The sequence below is a fragment of the Phytophthora ramorum genome (genome assembly GCF_020800215.1).
Source record: "Phytophthora ramorum isolate Pr-102 chromosome Unknown Phyram_PR-102_s0022, whole genome shotgun sequence".
Lineage (NCBI taxonomy): Eukaryota > Oomycota > Peronosporomycetes > Peronosporales > Peronosporaceae > Phytophthora > Phytophthora ramorum.
Window position 1 is genome coordinate 226,583 of NW_027150668.1, and position 26,375 is coordinate 252,957.

The following is a 26,375-nucleotide window of genomic DNA, read 5'->3' on the forward strand; positions in this document are numbered from 1 at the left end:
AATTAGAACTCTTATACATACATATTAATAGAACAAGTGATATGCTTCAGCCTAGGGTATCAACTATCAGAGACTACTAAATACCTCTGCTCACTGTACGCCGCTAGCCCTACACGTAAAGACGGCAGGCAGGCTCGCTCTTTCACCATGCGGAGCGCACATCCACGAGCTCCGCTCCGCCGGGTCTCGCTCACATCGCATTAGGAAGGAACTCGTCCGCATGGCGCCCGAGCCCAGCCAGCGGTCGCGCCGCCACCGCAGCCATCCACGCGCGCAGTCGCAACCGCGACGCCATGAGCGCTCCCCGTCCCGCGAGCCGTCACGGCGCCGCCCGCAACACGACGTGCGCCCGTCCTTCTCGCCCACGCGCGAGCGCTCGCGAGAGCGGCGCCGCCCGCAGCAAGACGCGCAGCTGCGCTCCAAGTCGCGCACGCCCGGCTCGGGCCGAGGCAGCCGCGACAGCCGCGGCAAGTCCGTCAAGCGGCCGCGCGTGCGCTTCAGCATGATCGAGTCCGAGGGCGCGGCCGAGGCGTTGACCGCCAAGGCCACGCGCAGCGGTTTCCTGCGCAAACAAGCAGACAACGAGCCCGGCGCCTGGAACCGGTACTACTTCGTGCTCAAGCCGCTCACGTACCTCTTGTACTACAACTCGGAGGAGGACGAGACGCCGCGAGGCATCATCGACCTCGAGTACCTCACAGACATCAAGCGCAACGCAGACTGTCTGCAGCGCGCAGTGGGGGGAGGCGACAATTGCTTCCGAGTGTCGGGCAAACTGCCGCGACCAACGGCTGAGCAGACGGCGATGGGGGAAGTCGCCAAGATGCGGCCGCTGTATTTGGACACGGACGACGACGGCGAGGCCGAGAAGTGGATGGACGCCATTCGCAACCACCGCTTTAGCATGAAAAAGGACGAGCAGTTCTTCGAGATGGTGCACCAGTTGCGAGACGCCGAGTTTAAGGCTGCGCAGCTGGAGGACACGCTGCAGAAGGAGGGCGACACGAAGACGTGTCTCCGTGTCAAAGCGAAGACGCTGCTGCAGAAGATGCGCGCGGTGGACAGTGGCAACACCGACGAGCTCCCGGAAGTGAATGTGGAGGACTTGGACGACACTGCTGATGACATGTTGGCCATGCTGGAAGGAATGGAGGACGTGCTGGTGAACTTCCAGGCCAAGCTGGAGCAGCAGAAGCAGGAACTCGCTCAATTGAAGGCAGGGACGGTGAGCACGCGACGAAACATTGGCTTCACTCAGGTGATTCAGCGCGCCGTGTCCAGACGCGAGAACACGAGCTTTTTGGAGTTGTCTGAGGATGAGGAAGAAGAGACTCTGGCTGCCATCAAGAGCAGGAGAAACCGGAAGCCTCGAGAGGACCCACCAGTGATTCAGGAGAAACCTCAGGAGAAACCTAAGGAAAAGGTTCGAGAGAAGCCCAAGGAGAAACCGAAGGAAACAGCTCGGGACAAGCCCAAAGAAAAGATTCGGGAGGAGCCCAAAGAGAGGGTTCGGGAGGAGCCGCCACCATCTCAAGACAACGTGTCTGACGTTCTCGCCATGTGGAAGGCAAAGAAGAAGAAAACCCCATCTCCGCCAAAGCAACCTGCACCCGAGGACGACGACGACGAGGAAGAAGATTCTAGGAACTACAGGAACCGCACCATGCCACGATCGGTGCGGGGCAGGACAACGGCACCGGAGACTGGTTCGGCTCCGCAGTCGGCTCGCAAGTATACGTCGGTACAAAAGAGACGAGGAAGCGAGCGATCATCGGAAGAAGACACTGCCTCGCTCGACTCAACGGACGATCGGGAATCCGGTGAGAAACTGCCTCCCGGGTGGGTTAAGCACGAGAGTCGTGGTTACCCTGGAACGTACTACTACGCCCACGAATCGGGTAAGGTCAGCTGGGAGGTGCCTACGGAAGACATGGCCGGCGGTGGTGACAACAACGAAGCCCACCACGAAGACCGCCGCAACGATCCCGACGAGTTCGACGAGTACGACATTCACAACGAGTACGATGATCATAACGATCTACACGATCACGATGACCAGGAGGAGGAGCCTGATATTTACGTCGAAACCAGCGCCGACACGAGCGCCGAGTACCTGAGCGAGTACGAGACGGATAACGAAGAGGCTGCTGGTGCCACCACGTCCGCTGCATACCGGAAGAAAAAGCCCAAGCCCAAGTCGGCTTGGACGTTCAAGCTTCCAAAGCTCCTGCCGACAAACAACCCGACGGCAGCGGCGCCACCGGAAGCGGCCGCCTCGTTGTCTCCCATCCGCCGCGGTTTCAACCATCACGAATTTTGATCTCGCCGTCTCTCTGCTACATGCGTCGCCCTTCCAAGGCTCTAAACTAACGAAGTAATGAAAACCCTTGTCCAACCCTTCGTCTTCATTTGCCTATCAACATAGGAGACCAGTAACCAGGCAACAGCGACAAAGACCAAAAGCTGCAGTTTAACAGCACAGCAACGTATTGACTAGGTAAGCGAACTAGACAAACCCTCCAACCTTGTAAGACTGTAGTTTCCCTTTTCGCGAGTCTTGTTCCTGTCGCGTCACCTCCTGCTGCTTCTCTTCCCTTCCACATATTTAATTCCAGTGTAGTCGGCAGTCAACGTCGTCGTCTTCTCTGCTTTCTCTCTAGAGCTTGCGACGCTCCTCGGCCGGGAACTTGACGTGGTTCAAGCTCGAGTAGAGCGCCAGCGGGGCCGCTGCAGCCACCAGAACCACGAGCGCCACGCCAGTCTTGCGCTGCCAGTTCTTGGTCTTGGCCCACCAGCCGCCGGCCGGGGACCACGTGTACTTGGGGTACGGATACTCGCCACCGCCGCTCATGTCTGTTCAAACGTTAGGAGACTGTGCGGCTGAGAGAGCGACCCACGGAATTCGCACTTAATATGGACTTTAAAACCGGTTAATTATATTGACCAATTAAAATGCTGAAAAGTATACCGGTATAATTATGTCCATGTGGACATTTGTTTTTCGCTAGTCGTTTTCAGTGGTCGTAAAGTCAAACCATGTCGCTCTCCCACACGAACGTCTTCATCTTGGACGGGAACTGCTCGCCCTCGACGTTGTGGTGGCTCCATTTCCCGTTCGTCTTGGAGCTGCGGTGGATGTCCACGGCCAGTAACACCGTGCGGTGGTAGATCTGCAGCCGGTTGCGCTTCGCAGCATCCGACTCCGGCCACGACATCGAGTCGACGTCCGGCACGAACAACGTCTCCGGTAGCACGTTGTTCAAAATACCCACCAGCGACAGCATCACGTCCGATGCTCCCGTCTGGAACGGGATCTCCACGCCCGAGCTGCGTTGGCCGTAGCCTTCGCGCATGTTGAAGTATCGAATGCCGTGACGAATGTTGGGCTTGACGCTGAAGTACTCGCAGTCGGTTTTCTTGCATAGTTTCTCTGCAGCCGCAATGAGTCCTTTGACGTCCTGTTCCTTGGCACCACGAAACACAGCTGCTGTCCTGCCGGCGTTGCACCATGGAGTTGCATCGTTGGAGCTTACCGCGTCGGCATCAAGGGAAGGACAAGCGTCGAGCTTCCTTATGAACTCGTCGATATCTTGAACACTCTCAGCATACACCAGGGTGTCTATAGGTTGGTCCACATTGGCCACCTTGTTACCGCGACCTAACTGGTGGTCGAAGACAAACTCCCGCAGATCCAGCGCTGAACCCGCAGTGGCGGCGTACTCCTTGCCCGGTAGCGCAGGAGCATGGAGCGCCACCTTGCCGCCGTACGTGTTCAGGTTCAGGTACTTGCGCATGACATGCGAGAGATGCATGTCCTCTGACGTCGCCCAAGACGGCGGACGCTCCTTCATGAAGTACTCGAGCCACGTCTGTTCCAGGAACCACATCCCGCTCAGGTAGTCCTGCTCCACCATGTCTGTGAGTGCGAGGTCGTAGCCGACGGTCGGCCAGCTCTTGTAACCCTCGAACTTTGGTGCTCGGAGGTGGCCAAAGTTCCCCCACACACCTTTCTGGCGCTGCATGTACTGGATGTAGTCGTTCACCGTCGACGAATCGATGGGGCGATCGTCGTCCACGATCAAGACGTACTTGGTTGTCGCCATGTACGCCAGCAGGAAGCGTCCGTGGAACTTGTGGTTGAATTCGGACACGGTCATGGCCACTTGGCTGCTTCGATCGGGGTATTTGACTCGGATGGCGTTCACGACAGCCTCGTACGAGCTCTGTTTGGGTGAGTTGAAGCACATGACCCAGACCTCCGGCGGAGCCACATTCGTCTGGTTGAGCGCTGCCTCAAGCTGCATTCGCAGCGCCTCGGGCTCGCCACGAAAGACGTTGAAGATAATAGTGGTGGACGTGTCGTTTGCACTGAAGTTTGACGCGTAGAACGCTTCGCTCATGGCCAAAATCTCACGACTGGGCCTCGCGGCTTCAACAAGTGACTTCGCCTCGACAATGGCGTGTTCACCCGGTGTCGAGGCTGAAAAGTGCTTGACTGGTACAATGTTTGAGCGCAGGACTCCGCGTGTTTCTCCACCGACAGCCTCGACAATCTGAAGGCCGAGCATGAGTCCTGCCGAGCAGCAGATAACAAGAAATGCTGCTACTCCCAGCGCTAAGATCATCTTGAGAGCTCGAACTCGATCGAACGTTTTGGGGCGAGGGTTCTGCTTCATGCTGTTGCTGTCACTGGTTGCTGCGGGTAGATTTCGAAATGGCATCGGATGCACGGGCGGCAACCAGCAAGCCTGCACCGATATCGACGGTGACCATCGATCGGATCACTTCGAACAGTAAAAATTGGTCAGGATAGTGATGGAGTATGGCGTTTGGCCAGCGCCTTGTTCCATGGCGCCTCGACATGACGAATTTGCGTCGTCGTCATTCTTGCTTCGAACGCATCGATAGACGTTGAACTTTTCCATTACCTCGTACGGGTCAAGGTAAGTTAGTGTTGTGTACCGGATTCGCGCAATTCAGATAAAGATAATATATATTCTACGGGTGCTGTCTGGGCTAGGATGAGTACGGCGAAGGAGCCTCTGTCAATCCTCGCTGCCATATCAACGTCCGCATCGTAGACGGAAAGTCATCCGTGACCAGCCACTCATCCTTCACTGCATCATCAATCACCTTCCCGTTCGTCTTGGAGCTGCGGTGGATGTCCACGGCCAGTAACACCGTGCGGTGGTAGATCTGCAGCCGGTTGCGCTTCGCAGCATCCGACTCCGGCCACGACATCGAGTCGACGTCCGGCACGAACAACGTCTCCGGTAGCACGTTGTTCAAAATACCCACCAGCGACAGCATCACGTCCGATGCTCCCGTCTGGAACGGGATCTCCACGCCCGAGCTGCGTTGGCCGTAGCCTTCGCGCATGTTGAAGTATCGAATGCCGTGACGAATGTTGGGCTTGACGCTGAAGTACTCGCAGTCGGTTTTCTTGCATAGTTTCTCTGCAGCCGCAATGAGTCCTTTGACGTCCTGTTCCTTGGCACCACGAAACACAGCTGCAGTCTTCCCACCTTTACACCATGGGCCCGACCTCTCGATGCGATTCTCGTCTCCAACATTGACTGATGCGGTGTCATTGTGCAAGGAGCAAGCGTCCAGCTTTGCCAAGTAGTCCTCGATATCGCCAACTGTCTCCGCGTACACGAGCGTCTCGATCGGTGAGTCTACACTGACAATCTTGTTGCCGCGTCCAAGCTCGTGGTCGAAAATGAACTCGCGAAGGTCCAAGGCTGATCCTTGCGTCGCCTGAACTTCCTTTGCCTTACGAGGAAGTGTCTTGCCGATTGCAACTCGCCCTGCGTACGTGTTCAAATTCAGGTACTTCCTCATGACATGTGAGAGGTGCATGTCCTCCGAGGTAGCCCACGACGGTAGTCGCTCCTTCATGAAATACTCAAGCCACGATTGCTCAAGGAACCACATCCCGCTGAGATAGTCCTGCTCCGCCATAGTCTCACCCGTGAAGTTTCGAGGCCAGCTCTTGTAGCCCTCGAACGTCGCTGCTCGACGGTGTCCGTTGTTGCCCCACACTCCCTTCTGGATCTTCATGTACTTGAGATAGTCGTTCACTGTGTCTCCGTCGATGGCCTTATCATCGTCGACGATGAGAACATACTTGGTGGTGGCCATGTAAGCCAGCAGGAAGCGTCCGTGGAATTTGTAGTTGAAGTCGGACACTGTAAACTTGAGCAGATGAGCTTGTTGGGGGTATTTGCTTTTCACGACTTCAACGACATGCCGGTACTTCTTCTCCATTGGCGAGTTGAAGCACATGACCCACACCTCGGGAGGGGACACGTGCTTCTGCGTCAACGCCTTCATCAACTGCACAGCCAGCGCCTTCGGTCTTCCCTTGAACACGTTGAAGATAATAGTCGTCGACGTGTCATTTTCGCTGTGGTCGCCTGTGTAGAACTCGTGGCTCATGGGTAGTTGCTCCCGACTCGGCAGCACGTCGACTACCAACTCATGCTGAGTAGCCGGGAGCTTCAGCAAGATCTGCTGCGAGTATTCATCAGCTTCTTGGCTGCGGATGAGGAAGGGCCGATTGTTGACAGTGCGCTTGTCGAAGCCCGCAAGTGATCCGACGAACCAGCACACGAACAGGAGCCAGCCTCCGCCTAGAAGGTAGAGCGCTCTCGGTCGCCGGCGCAAACCATCAAAGCCGTCTCGCCTTCTGGACTCCATCGCAATTCTTGGAAAGTTGTTGAGTGAGCTCAACCTCCTGGCCTGGATCACGTGAAGACCAACCATCAATGTCCGATGCGATGCAGGAAAACCACCAAAAACCGCCCGAAACGACTGCCACGATCCCAAAACACTCGGCGCAAAATCGACAAGCAAAGCAGCCAGCCTTGACCTTGACGCGACACAAGAACAAGAATACGCGCCTGAAAATTCAGGTGACAGCACGTGGCGGTTTAGCGCTGCAACAGACACCTGGAGAACGAGCCTTGGAAAACCCACGCACTGGTCTACTATATATTTAGTCCTCAGCCCCACTGCTCCGTTCCTGCGTCGTTCCTCCTGGCGCTGCCGACATGGCCGAGTCGGTGGTGCTACTCACCTCACCTGGCATCGCAGCATCCTTTACCCGAACCGGGTATCCAATCTCGGGAGCGCAAGCCGCGCTTGCGTTGCTGCGTGTGGCGCGACTCGGTCGGTGCGCGTCTAGCATCCAGGCGCTCACTGGAAGGTCTTTCGCTTGCCCATACGCTCGAACTGCGCCACCATGCTGCACGTCCGCGCCGCGAGATCGCGAGTCTTGTCGATCACCTGGCGGTGCACCGAGTTCTGCGGCATGCCCATGACAATGCGTCCTTCCTGAGAGTCGATCTTGGCGTCGAGGCGAGCGTTACGGATCAGGTTAACGATCCACTTCTCAGCCTCGCCGTCCTCCTGCATAGCCAGCTTGGACGACAGCGCCTTCATGTCGATGGTGCGGTGCACGCGGCAGTACATCTCGAAGATGGCCAGACGGGCCGCCTCCATGAAGTCCGTTGAGTTCTTCTCGTACAGGAAGAAGTCGCTGGCCAGCACAACCTCGCACTCGCGCAGCTTCTCCTGGGCCGACTCGAAGTCAAAGTCCACGAACAGGCAGTCCACGAAGTCCACAATCGGGTCGTGGTACCCCTTGTCGTCCACGCGCAGCACACGCAGCAGGTCCTTGATCAGGTTACGACGACGCTTGTGCAGGATCACGCCGGCGCACAGGTAGCGCAGGAGCCACGGGGCGTTGCTCTGAATGGCCTCCACGCAGCGCGACTGCAGCATGAAGTCCACGATAGCGTCACGGCCCTCCTCGTGCCACGCGAACACGAACAGCGACCAGTGCAGCAGCCACGTGCGCTGCTGGAGCTGCTCCACGGGGCTCATGATGGTCTGCAAAAGATATTAAAAAATCATCAGAACTGTCAACAATCAGAAATCATCTTTGGCAACAACGTACGCTGCTCTCAATGACGTCGCTGATGCGGGAGATGTCTGCCAGAGCGTCGTCCCATCGGAAGATGAGGATCTCGGCGGCGAGCTTACCCCACAGAGCGTTCAGGTACTGCTCGGACGAGTTGGGGATGAGCACGCCGTAGTACGTGAGGTACGTGAGGCAATCCTGGTAGTTACCACACTCGTACTGCAGCTTGGCGTACTTGTACAGTCCGTCCAGCACGGCGGGCGTGATCTGTCAAAAGAAACACCTGTCAAAGTCTGGGAGTGTGTCAAACTGAGTCAATCTGGAGCCACGTACGCCCTCATTCTGCTCGAGGTGGCTGGCGTTCAGCAGGTTCTCGCTCTGCAGCTGCATGATCTTGTCCTCATCCTCGATGAGCTCCAGCATGGGGCTGCACTCGCTCTTGGCGAAGCTCAGCGCGTCCAGGATCTCTCCGCGACGGGCCTCGAACTCCTCGGGCACGTCCTCCGTGTCGTGCAGCGTCTGGTGGATCTCCACGGCGAAGTCCGCCATGTTCGTGGGCTTGAGCAGCGCCAGCTTAGCCGCCATGAGCTGCGCCTCGTCGTACAGCTCGCTGCTGGACAGGAAGTCGATGAGCGGGAACATGAAGTGCAGGTCCATGAAGGGCGCCAGGCGGTTCGTCAGGTCGAACTTGGCATCGGCCGGAACGCTCACGCCAGCGTCCGTCTCCTCGGGGCTGCTCATGCTGCTGCGGGGGCTCTGGGGCAGGGGGGGAGGGCGACGGGTCCTGCTGCTGCTTGGACCTTGGTGGCTCGCGGGAATGAGTGGCGATGGCTGGCGGCGATGGGTCTGTGGTGTATCGTACATGAATATGGAGTATAGCACCCGAACCACGCTGAAGTCAACGAGCATGATGAACAGTTTGAAGGAATGAGGTATTTTTGAATTTTGATGTTGCAGCTACTTGGGGTTGACGTTCCAGTAGCGCTGCACGAAGTCGCCGATGCCCGGACGGATGCACTGCTGGTCGTCCAGTACAGTATCAACTTGTGCGGTGACTAGGCAAACGTCTGGTAGTGATAACAAACGGAAAAAAATGTTAGTGTTGAGCTGGTTTGGCTCGGTTAAAGTCGCGTCTCACCTGGAAAATACCGGAAGACGTTCTGGAGCCCTTCGAAGGCGCTGATTATCGAGACGAAGTAGATGTTCTTGGCGGGGATTTGCCTGACACGCACGAGGTGGTGCAGTACTGAGCACGCCTTGTTTCCAGCTGCGCACTCGACGTCGAGGAGCAGAACGAACTGGCGCGGTTGGATGGGCGGTAGCTGCGAGTAAATGCGCGGAGACGCGTTGCAGCCAGTGTCCTCCGTTGTCTCCTTGTCGATAGTGACCACACCCGTATATGACCCCGGACTGATGTCGGAGAAGGCACGAAGCAGCACCAAGCCCTTGTCCTCCATGGAGACGGCGCAAAAGTCGGACGCGTCTAGGGCCTTCATGGTGTGGCACCGGTCTCCGTACGTGTTCGTGATCTCTTCTTCATCATGAGGCAAGCAGGTCAGCACTTCCTCGATCAAAAGACGCGCTAAACGCATGGTGCGCTGTTGGAATACGGGCGTGCTGATGCGTTCATTGCGCAACGTCGCGACCAAGTTCCGACATGGGTACGAGTAGGCCGAGGCTTCGTGCACAAGGAACCGCTTAGATGCCACAGGGCTGTCCGCCGTCATAACATGATGAGCCCTCCGATCACGTGGTCGTGGCTCCACTTCGTCCTGCAGAAGATTGCGGTGAGCGACCTGTATCTGAGCCTCTGGCCACTGTAGTAAACCCTGCTGCTGCGGCTCGTTCTGCTGTGAATGGTATGGGTCTTGCACATGGCCGTCGAGTGGACTGGTCGAAGCACGAATAGACGTCGGAGACATGCCGAGGTAATTCGTTGACGGCTCCGCTGCAACGGCGCTCGCCTGCGTTGTTGTCGACGACGCCGGAGATGCCCGCTGAAGGCTCGCTTTCTTGCGAGACTTCTTCGGGTGCGTAGCGGTGGGGTCGCGGACTCCACGAGTGAGAACCTCCCACCGGTTCTTGTAGAGGTTGCAGATCGCGGCACGGCTGACGTCGAACTCCTTTGCGAGTGCGACCTGCTTCTCGCCACCGTCGATCCGCGCGATGATCTCTTTGCGGGCGCCCTCGCTCAAATATCTCGATGTGCGTTCGCGGCGTGGTGCCGTCGGCGACAGGTCCCCAATGACTTGAACAGGTGATTCCCTGCCTGCTGTATCGCCTCCTTGAGAGGGCGGCCTTGAGAATCGCTCGTAGGTTGGGAGAGGGTTGGGCTGGGCGTCGCGCTCTTCTTGAGCCAGGTCAAACCGGTTCGGCCGCGGAAATGAGGTCATATCGGCACAGTCCTCTGACGACGACAGCCTTCTCTTGTGGAGCTGGCTTTCGAAGTGACGCGTCAATGCCGAGATGGCAGCCTTGATGCTGGTGTCCGCTGTCGGCGGCTGCATGGAGGTCGATAATTCAGGAAGTGCGGCTGGAGGTGGCTCCATTCTGTCATAAACTACCGCCGTAAATTGAGAAGTGAGACCTCGTTTGTGTGATTCAGTTTTGGTGGGACTGCAAGCAATGAGAAGGGCTGTTTGCGTACGTTAACCGTCCGCTGTGTACTGAAGGCCGGTGTCAGCTCCGTTCTCTCCTTTGGTCTCGTCTAGCTTTGATGCGTGCGCAGAGCCAACACTTTCTTCCCGCATTGTGCTGGTGCTGGCAAAACGTGCATGAACACGTTTCTGCAGGCGAGGTCCGCGCTGTCTCAAAGGCAAAGACCGGTCGACGTTCATCAGCGTCGGGGCTTGATGTCGCTCGGCGCCTTGAAGTTGTTAACTGACTCGCACTGCACAATCAGTCCCGAACCGAGGCGCCTGCATAATCGATGCACCATCTTTCTCTCACGTGATTCCCTGTTGGTCAGTGAAGGTTATCAGCATCTCATCGCATGGTTCGTTTGGCCAGTCGCGACGCTGCCCGTTGCCGTTGCAGCCGCACTTGCCTCCGTACCTGCTCAAACACGACAAACCATTTCGGTGGTGGAACCTTCAACTTGTTAGGTCTCCAAGCAGTAAAAACTCGTGGTCGCCCGACCCTCATGACACGTCGCCCTATAGCCGTGCCTGGTGCTGCTGCAGCAGGAGGTCCGCGAATGGCTGCAGCTTCATGGCCATCTTGAGGTTGCCCTGCAAGCGCAGCTTCTTGCGGATCAGCGCCTGTTGCAGCCGCAGCCGGCCCGCCGCCAGGTCCAGGAAGTCCTGCTCGTCCATGTGGATCTGCAGGTCCGGCGCCAGACGCGGGTTGCGCCCTTCCAACAGGGAGCCCTTGCCATGCAGCAGCGAGATGGTCCACACCTCCTTGTTGATGTGCCACTCGAACACGCCCGAAATCTGCTTGCTGAGCGACGAGCCCTTCTCCTGCAGCGTCGCTCGGAGCCGGTCGAACACCTCTGCGCACTCGCTAGATCGAGACGTCGTCAGGGACTTGGGCGGGGCCGTCACGTTGCGCATCATGGGCTCGAACGAGTCCTGCGTGGACGTCGGGTGGGTCACGCGGCTGAAGTCCACCACGTCGCGCCATTGCTCAGCCACGAGCTCCGGCGTGAACTGCTTGGGGTCTGTGGGGAAGCCGACGCCGTGCGTACGCTGCAGACGCAGTGCGCCCACCCAGCCTCCGCCCAGCTCAAAGAGCTCGCCGTTGTCCTTGCACGAGCTGTGGCTCAGGTACACGATGATCGGCGACGTTAGCTCCGGCGTGAGTTTCGCGTAGACGTCGTCGGGCCACACCGGCTGCGTGAGCCGCGTACCAGCCACCGGAGACACAGCATTCACTGCGATATTGTACTTGACACCTGGCCACAAAACACCAGAGTCAGCCATCACGAAACAGGCGCTTCAATCAGCCAGCAGACCTTCTCGGTTGAGCGCCACAGTGAAGCCCACGAGCCCCATCTTCATGGCGGCGTAGTTGACTTGCCCAAAGTTGCCGTAGAGACCAGCGCCTGACACGCAGTTGAGGATGCGGCCGTATTTCTGCTGGCGCATGATGGGCCACACCGCCTGCGTCACAATGAAAGTGCCCAGCAGACTCGAGCGATACACGTCGTCCCTGCAGCAGCAACAGTCAGCAGCCTGCAGCTACGAGTCTTCACCTCTTCTAATGGTCCGTACCAGCTCTGCTGCGTCATCTTGCGGAATGATCCGTCACGGATAACCGTGGCGTTCTGCAGTCAGCAACGTTAGACCATCGCTCCCATTCCGCACTCAGGGGGCCCAAGCTGCCGCTGCACATACATTGATTAAGATGTCCACTCGCTTGAAGGCGTCCATCGCCGTCTTGACGATCTTGTCGCCGTCCGTGACGCTGTGGTGGTCACCCACCGCCACGCCCCCTCGACTGCGAATATCGGACACCACGTCCTCCACCAGCGACCGGTCCACGTCGTTATCGTTCGCCACCACGCGCACCCCATGAGCCGCCAGTGCCTGCGCCCACGCGCGGCCCAAACCGCGCCCTGCACCTGTCACGATCGCCACCTGGGCCGAGTCTCCGCTCCCGAACGACAGCATCTTGCCTTGTCTTGCTCCGCCGCTTGCCGGTTGGTTGAAGATATCGGCGCTGTTTCACGTCAACAATGTAACATTCGGTGGCAATAGTGTTGATCGGTGCGCTTGTACACTAGGATGTGGCATGGCGCTATTTTGGCCAAGTACGTCACTTGACCAATTGCTGGAGCGATGGCGGCGGCGCAGATCCACACCGAGTTCGGGGATGACTGCGACTTGTACGTGGTGCTGGGCGTGGAACGCTCGGCCACTGACAAGGAGATCACGCGCGCGTACCGCAAGCTTGCGCTGAAATATGTAGGTCTCTTGCTGTCTGGAAGAGACGCAGTTGAAGCTCTGACGCCTTTTGACTATTGCAGCACCCGGACAAGCAACGCGGCGATGAGGCCTCGCGCGTCCAGGCCACGGCCAAGTTCCAGGCCGTGAGCGCCATCCACTCGATCCTGAGCGACAAGGAGGCGCGCGCCGTGTACGACGAGTCCGGCACGATCCTGTCGGACGACCACGACGACAAGTCCCCGTCGTTCCAGATGTGGACGCAGTACTTCGCCCGCGTCTTCCCCAAGGTGACCACAGAGGACATCAAGAGGTTCGAGGGTGAGTACCGCCACTCGGACGAGGAGAAGAGCGACGTCCTGGCGGCGTTCACCAAGTACGAGGGCGAGATGAGGCACATTCTGGACACCATCATGCTGTCCACGGACGACGACGAAGAGCGCTTTGCCGAGATGATCCAGACGGCAATCAAGGAGAAGGAGGTGGGTGGATAAAGTTCTGCCGTGTTGTGAGTGGGAGAAATACTAACGAGTTTTGAATTTGGGGAGAGCAGGTGAAGGCCTTCCCGACGTGGCGCGAGTACGTGAAAGAGCACTCCAAGAAGAAAAGGAAAGAAACTCCGGCGGAGCAGAAGCGCAAGCAGGCGAAGCGCGAGAAAGAGGCACGTGAGGCCGACGAACTGTTCGCCAAGATTCGTGGTAACCAGCAGAAACGCGGAGGGGGTTCCGGCAGCACCGCGCTCAGCACGGAAAGGTGAGGCCTTGTTTGACTGGTTGCGCTATCCGAGCTAAAGTTGCGCTGACAAAGGGTGCTTTTTGTGAGCAGGAAGCGCGGTTTTGACTCGCTACTCGGCAGCTTGGAGGCTAAATACGCTGAAAAGGGCAAGAAGCGTAAGGCCGCACCCCGTGACTCAGCTGAACCCAGTGAAGAGGACTTCCTAGCTGCGCAGAAGCGTCTGAAGCACAGCAGGAAGAAATAAGAGCGCGCAGTTGCCACGGGAGTGACTGCAAGACGTATACAGCTTCAATTAGAGCCTCTAATTTAGAGGATTTCTTTGCACTACTAAACTGGTTCCTAGTCTGCGTGCGCTACATGTATTGCTTTCTTTCATAGGTTGAATACTACCAGCCATGGCACGAGCTATCCGTTGAACTCGCTAAAAGCCGTAGCGGTGGGAGTTCCTGGGGCAGCAGTCTCGCTCACCTCGACAGCAACGGGAATCGGCTCCCCTCCTTCCATCGGGACGCTCACGTACTCGCCGTTCGGGCCGCACGACGCTTTGTATCCAGCATAGACCAGCAAAGCGTCTTCCTCGCGCGAGACCACGTGCTCGTCGTAGTCACGGGCCTGGTAGTCCACGTGCACGAAGGCGCGCTCCACTTCCTCCAACTTCTCGACCTTAAACTGCATTTGCAGTGCAATGTCGTGCGCCAGCTTCACCGACATTTCTCCCGGCACAACCACCTCGAGCTCCACGAGGTACTTCGATCCGAAGTGGTAGGCGCGCACGATATCCAGCTCCATGGACGGGTGGTGCTGGCGGCAGAGCTCCTTCACTTCCTCGATAAAGTCTTCGTTAGCGCACACGCCGACGAGCTGTGTGATCTGCTCCCATGCCATCTTGCCCCAGGCCACCATGATGTAGACGAAGATGATAATGGCGCCAGCCGGGTCGACGTACCAGGCCTCGGACTCCACCGCGGCCACAATGTAGGCTGCCACAGCGAAGGAGTTGCTCAGCATGTCGTTGAAGTTGTCCTGGTGAATGGCTTCCACTGCGGCCGAGACCGTCGTCTTGAGGATCCAAGCCGAGTAAAACATGAGACCGATCTTGACCACAACAGCAGTGACTGCGATAGCGATGGCCGCGGCCGAGAGGTTCGGCGCCTCCGGTTCATCCGACGAGAAGCCATCGGCAAGCTTCACGACCGCTTCATGAATGAAGACAATCGACGCCAGCACCATGACACTGGCAGCGACAATGATGGCCACAGGCTCAAAACGCGACGTGCCGGCTGGGTACTTGGCGTAGTCCTGCTTCTTGCCCGAGCGGGTGCCGGCGTACCATAGCAGCCCCTGCACGAAGAGGTCCACCATGTTCTCCACGAGGGCGGAGATGAGGGCGAGCGAGTTGCTGGAAATGGCGACGGAGGTCATGATGATGACGATGATAATGTTGGTGGAGAGCGAGGCCTTGAGCACGACCGCTACGTGATCCAGCGGCTCCTCGCCGCGCAGCACGCGCCGCAGGGTGGAGAACTGCGTGCTTAGAGCGTTCTGTGGCCTCGGAGACATCGATCGAGCACTCATTCCTTCGGCTGGATTGACAACGCGATTGACTCGACTTGCCGTCTTCGGGGTCACTCGGCAACTGGCTGCAGTGCAACCACTGGCACCGCTGGAGACTGCGGCCTTGGATCGCGCTCGATTAATCAACAAGCTGCGGCTCTGTGCGGCGAGCGTGTGGCTCCCTCCAATCGGGAAGTGTCGATCGCGGAAGTGGCCGGGTTCTGGTCGGTTCGTCGGCTCTAGGCAACGAATTGAACTGTGCGGGGCTGCCCTACGCGGATGTGTTGTCCGTATTTCCGCAATCATTCCGCTGCGCGCTGCGGGGCTCACGCTGCTGTGATCAACGTCATTCCGCTCGGCGAACTTGAGCTTAGATCGGCCATTTGCTGCCGTTGACTTGAGTGTCACGCGTCACCTGGTGCTGCTGCTGGCTCTCCCAAGACCAGTATTTTGTCGGAGCCACCAAATCCCCATGCTCTTCGTCTCATGGCAGGCTTTCTTTCGTGTCCTTCGCAAGCATCGCACGACTGGTCGCCCTACTGCCGCTCGTGGTTGTGGTGCTGTACACATGAAGCATGGAGCTAAGTGAGGAAGGCTCCGTGGAGGAAAAGGTAACTTAATGTTGAAGTGGAGGCATTTGCTGTCCAATCACGACGCAGATATTTGGGGTTTACATGGATCACTTACAGCGATCCATCGCCGCATAATGCATTGCGACAGCGCGAAAAGCGCACCGACGAGCAAGACACTGCCACCCAAGCTTGCGTCGAGTCGTGCAAATGCTATTGCGGTCATACGACCAGGCTTGGAATTAGTGGTCAACGGGCTCATATTTTGAACGTGGCGCTACATGCTCTCGCCGGTTGTTGACATACTAATTCCTCAACACGAACAACCTTGCGTTGGGATCGCTCGTCGGTGGTGAAGGCAAGCACCGCAGCACTACGAAGATGGCGATGGCACTTGTCGTGGTTTCGCGCGGAATCAGATGTACTCAGAAAAACACTTGTCGAAAGTATCCAGCAGCGCCTCGGCATTCATAACGGATAAAGGTCACCATCAAGCAAGCGAGAATGAGCGCCTTCTTCGAGCAAAAGGTCAAGACTCCGGTCATGAAGCTGCTCAAGTCTGGAGGTGAGTTCTCCCACGCTCCTCCTGCTCCTGCTCCTGACCCTCCCCTGCTCTAACCTCCTCGCTTCCTTCGCAGCTTCGCCCAGCAGCATCGCGCTCGCCATGGCGTTCGGCGTCTCCGGAGGCATCTTCCCCATCCCGGGGGTCACCACCGTCCCCGTCATGGCCGCCATCTTCCTCTTCCGCCTGAACCCCGTGGCCGCCATGCTCACCAACTACCTCGTCACGCCGCTCAACATCGCGTCCGTGCCCGTCTTCATGTGCGTCTGCCTCTTTGTCAAGTATAGGTGAAGTGAGCTGTTCTGACTTGTGTCTTGTGCCCTCCAGCTACTACGGCAACGTTCTCTTTGGAGCAGGCGACGGAGAGAGCGAGTTCGCCATTGGCAGCTTCATGGAGGACATCAAGAAGGACACCATCAACACGCTGCTGCTCTTCCGCTTCACGCTGTTGCACGCCGTCTACATGTGGCTGCTCGTCATGCCCGTGCTCACCCTCGTCATCTACGGAGTGCTCACGCCTGTGCTGCGACGTGTCATGCCCAAGAGCAAAGATGAGGGCAAGCACGCCTAATAGGGACACAGTTTTCATTGGGTTTCACGTCCCTAGTTTCATGCAGATCCTGCCTGTCCGTCGGAGGATGAAAGTTACATTGATCATCTTGCGTTGCTCTCTTACCAGTCGGATCAGTCTTTGAGTTCCCCGAAGCTGGCAGAGCGCGGCGTTGTGATGGTAGCGCGCTCCGGGGAGCTGAGAGGCGAGCAGTTCTCGTCAATTCTCACGGCGAGCTGAGCGGGCAGCATGTCGTCCTCAGTAGGGACAGAGGCGTAGACTTCGCCGCAGTGGCCTGCCGTCGCGGGGCGCTGTTGACCGGAGTCGTAGCCAGCGTACATCAGCAGCGCGTCTTCCTCGCGCGAGACCACGTGCTCGTCGTAGTCGCGAGACTGGTAGTCCACGTGCACGAAGGCGCGCTCCACTTCGTCCAGATTCTCGACCTTGAACTGGAGCTGCAGTGCGATGTCGTGCGCTGCCTTCACCGACATCTCAGCGGGCACAACCACCTCGAGCTCCACGAGATACTTGGAGCCGAAGTGGTAGGCGCGCACGATATCCAGCACCATGGACGGGTGGTGGTGGCTGCACAACTCCTTGACCTCCTGCACGAAGTCCTCACTGGCGCACACGCCGACCAGCTGCGTCACCTGCTCCCACGCCATTTTGCCCCACGACACCATGATATAGAGGAAGATGAGGATGGCGCCAGCCGGGTCGACGTACCAGGCCTCGGACTCCACCGCAGACACAATGTAGGCCGCCACAGCGAAGGAGTTACTGATGGTATCATTGAGGTTGTCTTGGTGGATAGCTTCCACTGCTGCAGAGAAGGTTGACTTGAGGATCCAGGCCGAGTAGAGCATAAGCCCGATCTTGACGACCACGGCCATGACGACAATAACGATGGCTGCAGTGGACAGTATCGGAGCCTCCGGTTCACCTGACGTGAAGCCGTCGATGAGCTTCCGTGCAGATTCCTGTATGAACACTATGGACGCCAGCACCATGACACTGGCAGCGACAATGATGGCCACAGGCTCGAAGCGCGACGTGCCGGCTGGGTACTTGGCGTAGTCCTGCTTCTTGCCCGAGCGGGTGCCGGCGTACCATAGCAGCCCCTGCACGAAGAGGTCCACCATGTTCTCCACGAGGGCGGAGATGAGGGCGAGCGAGTGACTGGCGATGGCAATGGACGTCATGCTGATGACGATGATAATGTTGGTGGAGAGCGAGGCCTTGAGCACGACCGCTACGTGATCCAGCTGGCGCTCGCCACGCGCGACTTGCAGGATATAGTCCCAGGGCATGAGCGACGAAGGTTCGGAAGCAGAAGGCGACGCGTTGGGTGGAGCAGCGTCTGAGGTGCTGCGGGCGCTGGGTGGTCGCTGGCTCATAATTGGATTGAGCTGAAGGATGCCAAAGTGGAAGTGAGGTTGGCTGCTTGGCAAACATGCACCGCATACATTCCTGCTCTGCAGAAATTGCGAAAGAAGGTAGATCACTCTGGAGATGACTGCAAATACTGTGCTATAAATATACACCTTCTTTTCGGAAAATGGCTAAAATGGTTGGATAAGGTCATACCTTGTTTTCGTATTGAGGCGCATTTTGGTGGTCCAGGCCCATCAGATTCAAATCCAAGGAATCTATCAAGTTGAAGTAACTAGCCAAGCAGTCTTCACGCCGCTGCAATGCACTTACGCGCTCACTGGCGGGGCCGCCGCCGACGAGTGGTCTCCGCTTCGCAATGCCTGCAGCCAGTCACCACATAACACTGATCAGATATGACAAAGAGAAAACTTTCGCGAGTCGCACGGCTCGTACCTCGGCCAGACTGCAGACATCCGACCGTGGTGGTTGTAAAACAACGCCAACGTCAGCTATATCCAACATCAAGAATTGCTTTCAGACGTACCAGAAGAAGGGATTGAACTTCTTAACTTTCACTCCATTCGCGTCCTCCGCGACTGCGAGCCGCACACCTCGAGCCGGTAGCCATTTCTCGCTCATGACGTCAACGGGAGCGCCCAGCTTGTTGGCGATCTTCTTGGTGAGCCCCGCGAGAATGCGGCACGCGGGCGAATTCGAGAGGATCTGCGCTGGGAGAGCAGCACCTGTGCTCTCCAAGTGACCATTTGCACACTGAAAGACCATGACGATAGGAGGGACGCCGCGCTCGGTCAATCCGACGTTGGCCCAGTCCGACCCGTGGCGCGTAAGAGTTCTCAGACACAATTTCCAGGTCTGGTTCTCGGTATCTGTGCACGAACCAGCAAGACGTGAGCAAGATTCCTCGCCACCTCGCTAGAATTGCAGCTTACCGTAGTTTGACAGGCGCTGGAAGCGAATGCGCTTTGCCGAAAGGAAGATTCGCTGGTCTTCCTCGCCCCGCCTAGTCCGATTGAGCACTGGTTTGCTCCAACCACCCTCCATTTCCACAGTAAACTCCATCGCACGCGCACCACTACGCCGCATGGTCCACACGTACTCGAACGTGTTGTCCCCGTGCAGTATAATCCGCATCTTGCTACCGTCACCTTCTGCGTCAACCGTCGTGGCAATTAGGGACGGTGACAACGGCTGTAGTGATGACCGTGAGGACATTGCAGGTTTCAGCGGTGGAGCCTTATCACCCACGCTCTCCTCTTGCTGTGTCGGTGCAGCTTGAGGCGATACGGATGTGTAAACTCCAGGTAGGAACGCATATATCGGTTTCTCTGGCGGTGAAGAACCCCCGGACTGCTTCCAGCTGACACGCTCGTCCGCTGCACGCAACAAAATCTCCATCGCGAACTCCACCTGAGACTTCAGGTGCTCCACATCCTGCTTCGTGAGCATTGCTCAGTGGTGCGGTCAATCTTACCACTGAAGCTGTCGCTATGGGGTGGTCTTGAGAAGTGCCTAGTGCTCAGCAGAAATAGACGAGCATTTGGAGACGTCATGGGTGAAACGGAGCCCGATAATGAAATGGAGACCGACGGCGACGATGGAGACGACAGCTACGCCAATGCCTATCTCGACGTCGATGATGCGGAGGAAAGCGACGACGCTGAACTGGCCGAGATGCTTGCCAAAGTACAGTCCATCCAGCAGGTTGAGGGGCGCCTACAACTGACAGAGGCACGTGCACCTACCGCAACCACAGATACAATAGACAGGCAAGTGGATAAAGCGCCGATAACGCTATCGCCCAGAGGGTCGATACTCACAGACGCAAGAAAGTTACAGCCACTTCTCAAGTCTCCATCAGCTGCGACGACTTCGTCTAGTGGCGGCTATAAAAGTCAAGACGGCATCACAACGATCTCGCGCAGTGCTCTAAATGCCAGAAACGCTGGCGCAGGCACCTTGCTAGGAATCAAGAAAGCTGCAATCTACGAGGAGAAATTGCTTCAAGCCGTGAAGACTACGAGCACAATCGAAAAGCTCAGGCAAAAGGCAGTCGCTACCCCTCCAGGTAAGATGATTGCCTAACCGTACACAAGTGAAGGAGTGCTAATGTTATCTGTATGATCACCGTACACATTCTCCTTCAGCAACCATCGGAGTACGTGGTGAGAGCTCGTTTTATGCTGTGCAAGCAGGAGAATCCTCACGCACCTTGTTTTTTCGTGTGGTGGTTTTCTTCATATTTTCTAGAAACGAATTGAAACTTTGTCAGCACCACCAACGAAATCCACAGCGCGCATGTTTGCCACAGATGACGAGCAGCAGCACTGCCGCTTCCAACTACGCAAGAATGCAGCTCAACGCGCGCGAGCTTCATCCAGGGACGACGAGAGTGCCGGGGAATCCGGGCAAAACTTTATTTCTCGGATGGAAGCCGCAGAAAGGAATCGTCAAAAAGTAAGTAGAGCTTGAGTTTCTCGTGCTCAGTGTTTGAACTTGTGATGACGAATTGTGTTCTTTAGAAACTGGATTTGAGTCGGGGAGAGAATGACTACAACGCACGCCTGGTACGTTGCATACACGCTTGTAAGAAGTGGTGTCCCTCACGTTCATACATTTCCTGTTGCACAGGACAAGAAATCCTGCCCCAAGTGTGAGACTCCGCAATCGTTCTCGGAGTTCCGGGACAAGAAAAAGAAGTGCCAAATGTGTGGGGTCGAGTTTCGCTTTCTCAACGCGTGGGGCGATATTGAGCACAGTTTTACTTCCCGGATGGCTGAGACCTCGCGCGCTCAAGCAGAGAAAAGGGAACAAATCTATGCTCAAATGGCAGCCGGAGAGACCAGTAGGCTCAAGGTTAGCAAGACTGCGAAACAATTGCAGTACGAAAAGCGAATCGCGATGAAGCACACGAAGCAAACCTTTCTCGACCGCAATTACAAACCAAATAGTGATTCAAAAACCAAGAAGGCGCAGTTAGAACTGGAGGCAAGGCGCACGATTGCCCAGCCGAAAGGTGAATAAATTATGACCCATAAATGAATGTGCGGTCATTTCGACTTCATTTGCCGAGAAATCTCTCTGTGGTATGAAAGTAGATGAAGTTATTGGTGAGAGCGAGCGAATGTAAATTGGAGCTGTGCTGAAAGACTTACTGTGCTCGAAGGCGAGTTGAAGACCCCAATGTAACAGCAGTTGGGCATGCCGGAGCTGTGGTGGATGCTCGTGAGTAGGCCTACGAGGCAGATTACGTATTATGAGCTTTGGGAAATGGTAGGCACCAGCATGTAACACACTTACCGGAAGAATTGCCTTGTATGAGTAGCATTGCATCGGCTGTATTGGAACAGGCGGCTGCTTCCATGCAGGAAGTTTTGTTCTGCTCCTATTGCTGCGAGTGCTCACTTCCGCTGTTTGAGGTGATGATAACTCTGTTGGATCAGGACGGCTCAAAGAATTGCGAGCATCGAGTGAGTCGTCGGAGTCTGACGACGATTCCGCGTCTTGGTTTTGATACCACGTCGACTTGCCATCGACGGAAGTTGAACTCGGCGCATCTGTCGAAGGTGGAGGCGTGAACAGCTCTTCTCTGGCGGGTTTCGTCTCAAAAGAAGGCTACATAGGGCTGTTAGGTCATCGCGCAACTTTTCAGCTGAATAAATACTTACGTTATTAAACTGAGGCAGCGATGGCAAAGACGGCTGCTTTCTCAATCCTTTCGCAGCACGATCGAGTTCCCTCACTTTGCTCTTAAACTTTTGAAGACCTAGCTCGAACTCTTCTCGCTCCTGACTATGGTAGGTATCATTGCAAGCAAGATCAGTATCACGTTGTCAAACTCATAAAGATGGCGAGAACTGCCGATTGCCAACTGACCGCTTTTGGCTTTCAGCTAGCTGCTTCATACGGCGCAAACGCACTGCAGTTTCATGCCGAAACTTTCTCTCCAAAAGCTTTTGGTCAATATCTTGATTCCTCTCGGGGGTGCTTTGGCGCTCGTTCTTGTCGCTCGAAATGGTCTGTTGGGTTGATCTACACGTACAACACCATAACACGTCAGCAGACCTCTACTTGCCATTAGCAGCGACCAACATTCACTGCGCTCGTACGCTTGCAACCGCTTGATGGTTTCCCGCCGGAACGACTTTACTTTAGCAGCTTCTGTCCTCAACCCAGGGGCAGCAGAGCTTGGCGGCGTCTCTTTCTCCCCTCGCTTCATGCGAACGCGTTGCTTGGCGCGTTGTCTGCTCTCCTGTGCTCTCCTGATCTTCTCCGCACATTGCTCCGCTGTATTCAATGCGTCCAACTGCTGCAGTTCCGCAGCACGAAGCGTCTGCTGCTGCTCCAAGTGGTTTGTCCTGGCGACTCGCGCCCTCGCTCGCTCCTGCGCCTGCTTGACCTTCCCCAATTGCCTCCCTTGTCTTTTTCTCTCCTCCTGCAGCTTCCGCTCCTTCTCCCCGCTCTGGTTACCAGCTTTTTTACGCTTTATGGGTCCAGCAGCAGCAATCAACGGCAGCTTCTTGTCCGTCGCTTTGTTCTCGGGCGCCGCTTGGTCGTTCGTCACCGTTTCTTCGCGCTCATCTCGCTCAGTAGCGTCCCTCACATATCCAGACAGCAGTAGCGGTAGCTGCAGCTCCTCGGCCGCCAAGCACAGCCGCCTCGCGCGCTGCAACAGCTCCGCCGCGTCCTCCATGGAGCGCAACTTCAACAATCGTCTGTGATTGGTAATAAAATCCGCCCGTTACTCTCTTTTCAGCCACTCACAGTGCAGATGTCGTGGAGGGAGAACGCGTCATTCGCAATTTGGGCCAAGTCGGAGAAAGACCATGGCCGACGCATCCGCCGAGCAGCTGCGCGAGGAGCGCAAGAAGCTCACGCTGCTGCGCCGCCCCCTGAGCACGCTCTACCACTTCGGTGTCGTGCTGCTGCGCTTCCTCAAGTGGTTGGCGCTCAGCGTCGAGCGCAGCGCCGCCACGCGCTTCGTGTTGCTGCCGCTGCTGCTGCTGTGGCTCGTGGCCTCGAGTCGCGACGGCGCACACCGGCCGCTACTGGACGAATTCAATGCCAGCGTCCAGTTCGTAGTCTGGTGGGTGGGGCTGGGTGTGCTCTCGAGCGTGGGACTGGGCACGGGCATGCACTCGGGTATCCTGTTCCTCTTCCCGCACATTTTCCTGGTTGTACAGGGCGCACAGGAGTGCAAGTCGCTGGACTTCGACAGTCGCCACCACATGTGGTTCCACCCGTTCGAAGCCAACTGCCAGGACGTCCCTGAGGCCTCCAGCGTCACGTTCGCCGCCATCTTCGCCAAGGTCTTCCTGCCGTGTATGCTCTGGGGAGCCGGCACTGCCGCGGGAGAGATCCCGCCCTACGCACTCAGTCGCGCCGCCAAGCTCGCGGGACAGCGCAACGAGGAGTTCGAGGAGATGACCGAGACCAAGTCCGGCTACAATCTCATGAATAACATGAAGGACTGGATGATCCGCTTCCTGGAGAAGCACGGCTTCTGGGGCGTGCTGCTCATGTCGGCGTGGCCCAACATGGCCTTCGACCTGTGCGGCATCTGCTGCGGCCACTTCCTCATGCCCTTCTGGACGTTCTTCGGCGCGACGCTCATCGGCAAGGCACTCATCAAGGTGAACCTGCAGGCCGCGTTCTTCATCACCATCTTCACGGACGCGCACCTGCGACGCGTAGAGGCCTTTATCGGACGCATCACGCCCGAGCAGTGGGGGCTTGGATCAAGGGTCAGCGAGTTCCTGCTCGAGTGCCGCCACAAGTTCCACTCGGCGCAGATGAAAGCGGTGGAGGAGCAGGCAGGCACGGCAGCAGCTTCGAGCAGCAGTCTGGTCTCGCAGCTGGGCTCGCTCGTCATGGTGGCGTTTATTGCGTACTTTGCCATCTCGTGCATTGAGCAGTTCGCCCAGCAGCACGCAGCCGAGGAGGACGAGAAGAAGCTCAAGAAGAAAAAGTAAGTGCCGACCACTGCCAGTACACAACCTTTACAGCATGGGGGTCGAAAGCGACGCAAGAGTGTATCAGTCTCTCGTTGGTTTCCAGTCCAAGCTCGAAGAGGGGCAGATTAGGTCGAGAAGAGCGACTCCGCAAGCTCGGCCAGGACAGGCACTTAGTTGCATATGGATTTTAGGTTTTTGCATCCTATTAATCGCTTCAGAATAGAGAGCATTGAAAAGTGATCGAGCTTCCGCCTTTTGGACTTCTGAGTTTATAGTTCAAGCCTTGTTGCTGGCCGATTTCTCTTGGCGTAGCTTCAGGTCTGTTCGTTGCTGCTCTTCGAGCTTCACTTTCTCAGTTTGAGCCAAAGCTGCGTCTCCGCTCTGTTCATCAACAAACCGTAAGTAAATATCCCGTTGAAGTCGTCAGCATGTACGGCTTCCCACCTTCAACGCGATAATATCCTCGCGGTGGCGTACATCTGATGGAAGAGGATGTTCAACCGGGGTGTGTTCGAACGCGGGTTCCGATTCCACGTGCCAATACCTGCCACCAGTTCATGTCGAAGTTAGATTTCACGTCAAATATCGTCCCGTCTTGGTTTTCACTTACGTCTTGCCATCGAACTGAAGGTGCGACAGCCACGATCCGTTCACAGTCGCCACCGCGTGCTTGGCAGATTTCTACATGGAGCAATTATCACCGAGGTTAGCAAGAAATTGTCATCGGTCAACCATTTCCAAGTGGCAATCTTACCTTTGCTGGATAAATGCAGCCCTTGATGTCATCGCTTTGAGACTTTTTCAAGAAACTGTTGTTCGCGTCAAAATGGAGTTCACCCACGAGGCGGTTGGCCACGTCCTCGAACCGCGACGAGCCCACAATCTCCACCACTCGGTCTCCGAACAAGATGCCACTCATCTTGATCTGGGGCATCGTGTACGTGATGACCCCATGGTCGTGGAAAGCGACCGTCACTTTCCCGTTCTGGAAGTTGGCAAGAGAGTTACGAGTCGATACAGACTCGAACTCGTAAACGCCCGACATTCGGTAGAGCCCCTTGGGTCCCACAACAGTAAACGCAGACTTGACTGGGTGGTGGCTCACGTGCTCTACGAACACCTGCGTGCCATCGGCGTACGTTGCCTCGTACGTCTCTCCTAAGATGGGGTTGAACGGTTTGAGCTGACCAACGCAAAAATGCAGGCCACCCGCCACAAACGCCATCACGAACTTCATGCGCTCTACCGGGTCCGCACCGCTGAGCGCCGCCTTCTTGAGCACCGTCGGGGCGTAGTTCCATCCATTTGCCACACGTTCCAGCAGCGAACGTGGCTCAAATATGCGAATGGGCAGCGACATCCGTACCGCTAGCTTGCCTGACAGGAGCTGTGAGCCGACCTGCATCATGACCTCTTTAAAAACACCTTGTTGCTTTTTGAGCGACTCTCGATCCTGGAATATGAGCCCGCCACGCTTATTGTGCTGGAAGCTCTCCATCCACTGCATGCGGTCTTTGATCTGCAGTTGTGCCCACGAATCCTGTGCACTGAGGCCTGGACGTGACTGAGAGCTCTCGTTTGTCGACTTGACCGTCGCCTCGGTAGCAGCTTTTTGAGCCTCGAGAGAGGTGATTGAGTTGAGAGGGATGACGTTGTCGATCTGCAAGGATACCGTCGATAGAACTAGACCATCGTTACCGAGCTCACGTGTCGACATGTTGAGGCAATCGACCGAGACAGTTGATCGATGCGCTGAAAGTAGTGTTGTGCCGTCTTCGAGACTTGGTTTCTCTTCTCAGCAAGCTGCGTGGCCTCCGACCACAGCAGAAGAAACGAGTCCAATGGAACTGCTGGTGCGTGTGCGCATGCGGATATTCCTGGCGAGTACCGCTCATACCTGCCTCGTTCTGACTCCATGGCGTTGGGCATTGTGGACGGGCAGACGCTCGCTATTCTTGGGAGGCGCTCATGCTGCGCTGACCACGTCTTCTTGTCACGTGTTTTCTGTCCAAGGCACATTCGGTCCAGATCAAACTCCTGGTCGATACGCGTCGGCTCGGCGCACTTCAACCTTCGTAGCCTGTTTGCTTGCATTAACCATCGGCCGGTGGCGTACAGAGCATAGCGCTCGAATCGTACCAATAACTCCAAAGGACGAAGAATACCTACTGACACAGAACGCGTGTAGTTAGTTAGCGCGTGAAAGTCAAAGCCGACGTTCATTGGATTGATCGGCGGTCTATTTC

General features: G+C 56.6%; 14 protein-coding genes across 14 annotated transcripts; 5 read left to right on the forward strand and 9 right to left on the reverse strand.

The window, feature by feature from the left end:
* Positions 1–220: 220 nt before the first annotated feature.
* KRP23_14671 (uncharacterized protein) lies at positions 221–2,320 on the forward strand (the record flags this gene model as incomplete). The annotated part of the gene is made up of 1 exon (XM_067885519.1): positions 221–2,320. One exon carries the CDS (start codon positions 221–223, stop codon positions 2,318–2,320), a length of 2,100 nt encoding a protein of 699 aa, XP_067737180.1.
* Positions 2,321–2,656: 336 nt separating this feature from the next.
* Positions 2,657–6,702, reverse strand: KRP23_14672 (uncharacterized protein; the record flags this gene model as incomplete). The annotated part of the gene is made up of 2 exons (XM_067885520.1): positions 2,657–2,853; positions 6,459–6,702. The coding sequence occupies 2 exons, from the start codon at positions 6,700–6,702 to the stop codon at positions 2,657–2,659; spliced, it is 441 nt and encodes a 146-aa protein (XP_067737181.1).
* Positions 6,703–7,200: 498 nt separating this feature from the next.
* On the reverse strand, positions 7,201–8,668 carry KRP23_14673 (Eukaryotic translation initiation factor 3 subunit E; the record flags this gene model as incomplete). The annotated part of the gene is made up of 3 exons (XM_067885522.1): positions 7,201–7,896; positions 7,964–8,194; positions 8,261–8,668. 3 exons carry the CDS (start codon positions 8,666–8,668, stop codon positions 7,201–7,203), a joined length of 1,335 nt encoding a protein of 444 aa, XP_067737182.1.
* Positions 8,669–8,884: 216 nt separating this feature from the next.
* Positions 8,885–10,434, reverse strand: KRP23_14674 (Uracil phosphoribosyltransferase; the record flags this gene model as incomplete). The annotated part of the gene is made up of 2 exons (XM_067885523.1): positions 8,885–8,994; positions 9,066–10,434. The coding sequence occupies 2 exons, from the start codon at positions 10,432–10,434 to the stop codon at positions 8,885–8,887; spliced, it is 1,479 nt and encodes a 492-aa protein (XP_067737183.1).
* A 648-nt stretch (positions 10,435–11,082) lies between these two features.
* KRP23_14675 (Peroxisomal multifunctional enzyme A) lies at positions 11,083–12,540 on the reverse strand (the record flags this gene model as incomplete). The annotated part of the gene is made up of 4 exons (XM_067885524.1): positions 11,083–11,822; positions 11,883–12,079; positions 12,142–12,194; positions 12,265–12,540. 4 exons carry the CDS (start codon positions 12,538–12,540, stop codon positions 11,083–11,085), a joined length of 1,266 nt encoding a protein of 421 aa, XP_067737184.1.
* Positions 12,541–12,708: 168 nt separating this feature from the next.
* On the forward strand, positions 12,709–13,792 carry KRP23_14676 (DnaJ-like protein subfamily C member 9; the record flags this gene model as incomplete). The annotated part of the gene is made up of 4 exons (XM_067885525.1): positions 12,709–12,834; positions 12,897–13,295; positions 13,367–13,566; positions 13,639–13,792. The coding sequence occupies 4 exons, from the start codon at positions 12,709–12,711 to the stop codon at positions 13,790–13,792; spliced, it is 879 nt and encodes a 292-aa protein (XP_067737185.1).
* Positions 13,793–13,953: 161 nt separating this feature from the next.
* KRP23_14677 (Metal tolerance protein 4) lies at positions 13,954–15,123 on the reverse strand (the record flags this gene model as incomplete). The annotated part of the gene is made up of 1 exon (XM_067885526.1): positions 13,954–15,123. One exon carries the CDS (start codon positions 15,121–15,123, stop codon positions 13,954–13,956), a length of 1,170 nt encoding a protein of 389 aa, XP_067737186.1.
* A 1,052-nt stretch (positions 15,124–16,175) lies between these two features.
* Positions 16,176–16,804, forward strand: KRP23_14678 (uncharacterized protein; the record flags this gene model as incomplete). The annotated part of the gene is made up of 3 exons (XM_067885527.1): positions 16,176–16,236; positions 16,310–16,493; positions 16,561–16,804. The coding sequence occupies 3 exons, from the start codon at positions 16,176–16,178 to the stop codon at positions 16,802–16,804; spliced, it is 489 nt and encodes a 162-aa protein (XP_067737187.1).
* A 113-nt stretch (positions 16,805–16,917) lies between these two features.
* On the reverse strand, positions 16,918–18,180 carry KRP23_14679 (Metal tolerance protein 9; the record flags this gene model as incomplete). Its single annotated transcript, XM_067885528.1, has 1 exon — positions 16,918–18,180. The coding sequence occupies one exon, from the start codon at positions 18,178–18,180 to the stop codon at positions 16,918–16,920; it is 1,263 nt and encodes a 420-aa protein (XP_067737188.1).
* A 303-nt stretch (positions 18,181–18,483) lies between these two features.
* KRP23_14680 (uncharacterized protein) lies at positions 18,484–19,624 on the reverse strand (the record flags this gene model as incomplete). Its single annotated transcript, XM_067885529.1, has 4 exons — positions 18,484–18,537; positions 18,611–18,620; positions 18,702–19,044; positions 19,108–19,624. 4 exons carry the CDS (start codon positions 19,622–19,624, stop codon positions 18,484–18,486), a joined length of 924 nt encoding a protein of 307 aa, XP_067737189.1.
* A 102-nt stretch (positions 19,625–19,726) lies between these two features.
* On the forward strand, positions 19,727–21,199 carry KRP23_14681 (uncharacterized protein; the record flags this gene model as incomplete). The annotated part of the gene is made up of 5 exons (XM_067885530.1): positions 19,727–20,243; positions 20,323–20,333; positions 20,426–20,632; positions 20,698–20,742; positions 20,807–21,199. The coding sequence occupies 5 exons, from the start codon at positions 19,727–19,729 to the stop codon at positions 21,197–21,199; spliced, it is 1,173 nt and encodes a 390-aa protein (XP_067737190.1).
* A 26-nt stretch (positions 21,200–21,225) lies between these two features.
* On the reverse strand, positions 21,226–22,868 carry KRP23_14682 (uncharacterized protein; the record flags this gene model as incomplete). The annotated part of the gene is made up of 6 exons (XM_067885531.1): positions 21,226–21,256; positions 21,331–21,410; positions 21,476–21,790; positions 21,844–21,967; positions 22,052–22,207; positions 22,285–22,868. The coding sequence occupies 6 exons, from the start codon at positions 22,866–22,868 to the stop codon at positions 21,226–21,228; spliced, it is 1,290 nt and encodes a 429-aa protein (XP_067737191.1).
* A 133-nt stretch (positions 22,869–23,001) lies between these two features.
* KRP23_14683 (Vacuole membrane protein 1) lies at positions 23,002–24,147 on the forward strand (the record flags this gene model as incomplete). The annotated part of the gene is made up of 1 exon (XM_067885533.1): positions 23,002–24,147. One exon carries the CDS (start codon positions 23,002–23,004, stop codon positions 24,145–24,147), a length of 1,146 nt encoding a protein of 381 aa, XP_067737192.1.
* Positions 24,148–24,405: 258 nt separating this feature from the next.
* On the reverse strand, positions 24,406–25,846 carry KRP23_14684 (Oxysterol-binding protein 9; the record flags this gene model as incomplete). Its single annotated transcript, XM_067885534.1, has 4 exons — positions 24,406–24,510; positions 24,574–24,673; positions 24,740–24,810; positions 24,884–25,846. The coding sequence occupies 4 exons, from the start codon at positions 25,844–25,846 to the stop codon at positions 24,406–24,408; spliced, it is 1,239 nt and encodes a 412-aa protein (XP_067737193.1).
* Positions 25,847–26,375: the final 529 nt, after the last annotated feature.